Source organism: Suricata suricatta, chromosome 13 (assembly GCF_006229205.1).
Source record: "Suricata suricatta isolate VVHF042 chromosome 13, meerkat_22Aug2017_6uvM2_HiC, whole genome shotgun sequence".
Lineage (NCBI taxonomy): Eukaryota > Metazoa > Chordata > Mammalia > Carnivora > Herpestidae > Suricata > Suricata suricatta.
The window spans coordinates 60905637-60912032 of record NC_043712.1 but is presented as its reverse complement, the minus strand read 5'-3'; the positions used below and the strand labels follow the sequence as shown (position 1 = coordinate 60912032).

The 6396-nt window shown below is 37.3% G+C and overlaps 1 protein-coding gene and 1 pseudogene across 1 annotated transcript; both read left to right on the top strand.

Moving 5' to 3' along the window:
• Positions 1-7: 7 nt before the first annotated feature.
• LOC115276246 (zinc finger protein 658B-like) lies at positions 8-2077 on the top strand. The gene has a single exon (XM_029920176.1). It carries the CDS (start codon positions 105-107, stop codon positions 1656-1658), a length of 1554 nt encoding a protein of 517 aa, XP_029776036.1. The 5' UTR covers positions 8-104; the 3' UTR covers positions 1659-2077.
• Positions 2078-4038: 1961 nt separating this feature from the next.
• On the top strand, positions 4039-4112 carry LOC115277147 (annotated as a pseudogene).
• The last annotated feature ends 2284 nt before the right edge of the window (positions 4113-6396 follow it).

Below are 6396 nucleotides of genomic sequence, written 5' to 3'. Positions count from 1 at the left end.
AAAATCTGACAGTTCACCCAGAGGAGAAACCTTATGATCACAGTGGATATGGGAAGTCTTACGATAAGTGTGCTCTCGTAGAATGCCAAAGAACACACACAGGGATGAAACTCTGTCAAAGTAACGTATATGGGAAAACACTCTCCAAGATGTCACATATCAAGGAACATCAGAGAATTCACACAAGGGAGAAATCCTATGAATGTGTTGAATGTGGGAAAACTTTCTCTCATGAGACACACCTTAGTGCACATCAGAGAATTCATGCTGGGGAGAAACCCTATGAATGTAACGGAGGTGGGAAAACCTTGGCTGATAATTCTACCCTCAGAGCACATCAAAGAATTCATACAGGGGAGAAACGCTATGAGTGTAATGAATGTGGGAGGCCTTTTACCCATATATCTGTTCTCAGAGCACATCAGAGAATTCATACTGGTGAGAAGCCCTATGAATGTAATGACTGTGGAAGATCTTTAGCCCATAATTCAGCCCTTAAAGCACATCAGAGAATTCACACAGGGGAGAAACCCTATAAGTGTAGTGACTGTGAAAAAGCTTTTGCCCATAATTCAGCTCTCAGAATACATCAGAGAATTCACACAGGAGAGAAACCATATGAATGTAATGAATGTGCAAAAACCTTTGCCCATAATTCAGCCTTCAGAGCACATCAGAAAATTCACACAGGGGTGAAACTCTATGGATGTCATGAATGTGGGAAAACTTTTTCTCAGAAGACATACCTCAGTATACATCACAGAATTCACACCGGTGAGAAACCTTATAAATGTAGTGAGTGTGGGAAAACCTTTTCTCGGAAATCATACCTCAGTGGACATGAGAGAATTCACAAAGGGGAAAAACCTTATACATGTAACGATTGTGGTAAAACCTTCATTTCTAAGGCTGCCCTCACTGTCCATCAAAGAATTCACACAGGAGAGAAACCCTATGAATGTAATGAATGTGGGAAAACTTTCTCCCAAAGGGCACACCTCTCTGCACATCAGAGAATCCACACCGGGGAGAAACCTTATGAATGCAATGAATGTGGGAAATCTTTTGCTGATAATTCAGCATTCAGGGCACATCAGAGAATTCACACAGGGGAGAAACCCTATGAGTGTGGTGAATGTGGGAAAACTTTCTCCAAGACTTCACACCTTAGGGCACATTTGAGGACTCAAACAGGAGAGAAACCCTATGAATGTAATGAATGTGGGAAAACGTTCTCCCAGAAGTCATATGTTATTGCACATCAGAGAATTCATACAGGTGAGAAACCCTATGAATGTAATATATGTGGGAAACCTTTTGCTCGTAATTCAACCCTCAGAGCACATCAGAGAATTCACACAGGTGTAAAATCCTATGAATGTAATGAATGTGGGAAGACTTTCTCCCAGAAGTCACAGCTAAGTGTACATCAGAGAATTCACACAGGGGAGAAACCCTATGAGTGTAATGAATGTGGGAAAGCTTTTGCACAAAATTCGACTCTCCGAGTACACCAGAGTATTCACACAGGGGAGAAACCCTATGAATGTCATGAATGCAGAAAAAGTTTTGACCGTAAGGCAGCTCTTAGAGTACATCACAGCAGAATGCACTCCAAAGAGGAAACCCTTGCATGTGATGAATCGGGGAGATCCTAATGGGACTCATACTTTATTAGATAACACACAGTAAATAATCTCCTGTCCCATAGACTGGCAAATTCTTTCCAGTAAATGTTTTCTTTTCCACTAGGCACATGGCTTGTCTAATTTCCCAATCTGTGCTTCATTTGATTGATGCTGGTCATGGTACATGACACTATTACGTTTAATCTTCAGTCTAGCCTTTAAAAGTCACTTTACGTTCTTTCTGTCCTATATTGTACTAGAATAGAGAAACTTCCAGGGCAGACTTCAGTGCCACGTATTAAATATGGTAGAACACAAGGTGAAAGAAGTCAGAATCTGAATAACTGGGTGAAACAATTCTCCACCAACATCTTCACAAGTTGGCTTAAAAGAAAAACAGGGGCGCCTGGGTGGCTTAGTCGGTTAAGCGTCCAGCTTCGGAACAGGGCATGATCTCACAGTTCGTGGGTTCAAGCCCCGCGTCAGGCTCTATGCTGACAGCTAGCTCAGAGCCTGGAGCTTGTTTCAGATTATGCGTCTCCCTCCCTCTCTGACCCTCCCCTGCACATGCTGTCTCTCTCTCTCTCAAAAGTAAATTAAAAAGAAAAACATTAAAAAAAATTATATGGTACTCTGTTGAACGTTTACAGATTTTGTTCTATTGGCTAAATGCACATAGCTTAGGTAATTCTGTTAGGTTGGGACAAAACCCTATGAATATCAATGTCAGGAAGACCTATAAAATTCAGCCTGTCATTATATATCATAGATTTCATATGAGGAGGAAAACTGTCACTATCCTGAATAATCAGATGCCTTCATTGAAAATTAGAGAAATCTCAGGAAAAAACACAAAAGCCTTTACTATATATTAAACATCAAATAATTTGACCAGAATCTTGTATTTTGATAAATTGAATTTTAACAAAAAGTGAATGGTTGTTTCAGATATTTTCTCCCCGAGGCAATGTGTCAGTTTTAGAATCAAAGATAAAATCTTCATTTAGATCTGATGTACCTAAATTTGTGATTTATATGTCACATTAAGTTTTATAGGAAATATATAATAAAATATTCACTTGTACACAAACTCACTGTGGAATGTGAAATTTTAAAGATGGAGGAATAACTTAAATTCTGTGAACAGCCCCAATAAATGTTGGTGGATAGTCTCTGAGCTATGTGGTATTAGTATCTGTACTACGTTGTGTAATCATTATTGTTGATGATGTCTAGTAGAAGACAGCAACCAAATCTGCTCTGGGCCTATCCATTTTTCTTTTTGATTTATAGTTTATGTTCTTTTGTTGGCTCCTTCAGCTTGATGCCGTTGATGCTGTGAGATTTTGGCCTGCCTTAGTGTGGCCCCATTTTTCTAGGACATTGGAGATCCATAAGATTTCCTAAGTATCCTTGTGTGTATGCATTATCCTTGTGTGTACGTATCTAGATGGATGAGTGGGCTGAAGGTTGATTCTTCCATGTTTTTTTGGCATTCGCCATATCCTTCTAGTGGCTTATTTTACACTGTGTGATTATAAAGGAAATCATCTCCTCATCCCTCTTGTATGCATGTAGCCTGAGCATCTTGTGTAGGATCTTTTTCCAACTTCATAATGTATGCTTACACTGCAGCATTGCAAACCAGTTTTATTTCTGTTCTCTTTGGACAGCAGGTTTTGGAATTGGAATGAAAAAGACTGCTTTCATGTCATAAGTACCACATTGATATTGAAGAGCAGACTAACTTTTGGGGAAACAATTTAGAACCGTATGGTCTTAGCCAAGAAAATATTGGTCAGTCTGCCATCATTTGAGGCTACATAGTTTGGTCAGCATAGAGAAGGAAGGAAGTGCATTCCTCATTTTTAAGAACCTGGGCCATAAAAGTTTTCTCAATTCTGGGCACATTGCTTTCTACAATGTGTGATCTGGTAGATTGAGCACGAGGACAGTAAGTCACTTGCTTCCCTGAGTAAGTTTTCTCTTCCCAATCCCCTGTTGATACTGTGTGAGGAAAAATGATGGCATACCTTTAGCATTAATTTGAAAACACATATTTATGTTGACACTGGGTTGTTACCACCCAGTGGCATCACTGCCAAAGAAAGCCATTGGATGAAGGCTGTATCATCATAGCACCAGGGCTACTACACCAGCCACTGAATCAGCACTCCTTGTGACAAGGAGGTTCCAGCAGCTAAGAAAATGTTTGCTCTTCCCAGTCTCTAACACCTTGACACAGCTTGAGCTTATTACACAATGTTCAAAGGGAAATGAAAGGGAAAAAAAAATCTCCACATGCCCAATTTTTCAGAAAACTGTATGAAAAGGGAATGATCAAACCTTGAGTACTTTAAAAAAAATTAACTTCAGTTTAGAATAGTTTTAGACTTAAATAAGAATTGCCGTGCTTGCTTCAGCAGCACATATACTAAAATTGAAACGATACAGAAAAGATTAGCATGGCCCCTACGCAAGAATTGCCAACACTAGTTCCTATGTACTCCTCACCCAGTTCCTCTTACTACCATCTTTTATTACTCTGGTATACTTGTCTTAAGTAAGTAATAACACTGATGAAGTATTAACTGAAGATCATTTTTCAGATTGCACTGTTTTTTTTTCTAATATATATATATATATTTTATATTTCAAGATGCCATTCAGGATACCACATTACATTTAATAGTCATGTCACCTTAACTTCCACTGGCCTGTGACAATTTCTTAGACCTTCCATGTTTCAGTTACCTTGATAGTTTTGAGAAGGAGTTGTCAAGTATTTTATAGAATACCTCTTGATTTGGGTTTCTCCTATGTTTTATTTATTTTTTTTAATGATGGCACTGGCGCTGCAGGTTTGTTTTGTGTGTTCGTTTTGTAGGAAGATCACAGAGATAAAATGCTATTCTTACCATATTAATAGTATATGCTATCAACATGACTAATCACTTCCAGTGCTAAGCTTGATCACCTGGTTTAGGTTGTATCCATCAAAAGTATGTGTAGGTGAGCACTATGCTACTTGGCAAAAATGTATTTTATTGTACTTAGTTTATATTGTACACAAACTAAGGTCAATCTTTTTTTTATATATTTCTAATTCAATGTTGGAAACCATATAAATACAGATAGGTAAAAAATTTTAACACCCCGAATTTAAAAACTTGACACTGATCCAGTTCATAGTCTAAAATTTTTGTTTTTAGTATTTATTGGAATCTGAATAAATCCTTGCCCTTTACCACCAGGGATTTAATTTCAGAATTTTATTTTCATCATCAGACTGGTGCCCAATTCTTCTAGACCATTTAATTCCTAAAGTTTAGACTTTGAGTAATGAAAGGACTGAAAGTTTGTGTTTCATGAGCTTATCAACCCAGATCCTTACATTAACCCTGATAACAATAGGAGATGTGAAGAATGACCAGCCATCATAACTATGAAGTCTATGATAATAGGAGAAATAAGCAAAACTTAGAAAGATGGAGTATTAAAAGCTTTTAGCTTGTATAGGGTTTTTCAAAACCATTGATAAATTGGATGGTACTAGTCAGAAGATTTAAAAGGAATGGGTGTGTTATCATTAGAAAGCTAAGTTTAAAACTATATACTAAAGCCATAGGTAGATGACATAGATATATAAAGATGTAGGAGCAGAAGGTTACACCCAGATAATAACTAAACTATGGAAGGACTATAGAGAAGGAAGAGCGACTAGTGAAGCAGGAACACATGGGCATATGTTAGTGCACGCATATAGTGCATATTGTCAGACATATGTGTTGAGTGAAAACTTAATAAGAATTCTTATAAAAGCAACACTTCTGGGAGAAAACTATGTTGATTGGAGTACATGTGGAAAATAGAAAATTTATTGATAAACATGTTCTCAAAGCAGAGGCATATGCCTCTGATAGAAGACAATAATGCAATAGCACAGGCAGAAGGTAATCATGTCTCTATTGAGATAAACACGAATAAGACACTTATTACACTACTCTGGAAACCAGAGAAGAGGATTATTAATTTTTTTGAGTATACAACCTTTATTTTGTTTAAGTTTATAAAACTGAATTTATTACATTTTATTTTGTTTTATCTTATTTATTTATTTTTAAATAGTTTATTGTCAAATTGGTTTCCATAGAGCACCTAGGGCTCTTCCCCACAAGTGTCCTCCTCCATTACCACCACCTCCTTCCCCGCTGCCCCCTTCCCCTTCAGCCCCCGGTTCAATTTCAGTATTCTATAGTCTCTCATGTTTGTGTCCTTCTCTCTCCCCTTCCCCTGCCCCCCATGGCCCTCCATTAGGTATCTCCTGTTCCTCCTGTTAGACCTATGAGTGCAAACATATGGTATCTGTCCGTCTTTGCCTGACTTATTTCGCTTAGCATGACACCCTCGAGGTCCATCCACATTGCACTACATGGCAATGAGAAAGAATGAAATCTGGACATTCATAAAGTTTAATTTTAAAGCCCTTATACTAACAATTTAAATTTTAGCCAACTTGACCATATATAAAAGTCCTTTCTCAATATTTGCTTTCCATAAACTCTACACAACTTTATATGTCCATTTAGGTTTTGTCCTTTTCTTTCATGTTCTAGAAAGTTATTTTATTTTAGGACAAAATTACTTTTTTTCTTACCAAAAATTCATCTCCATTCTTCATACCTTTTTTAAACATGAAAACCATATATCCTATTTTTCACATGCATTTAAAATTCTTACTATTTCTAGTAGGTTTGTAAAAAAAAAA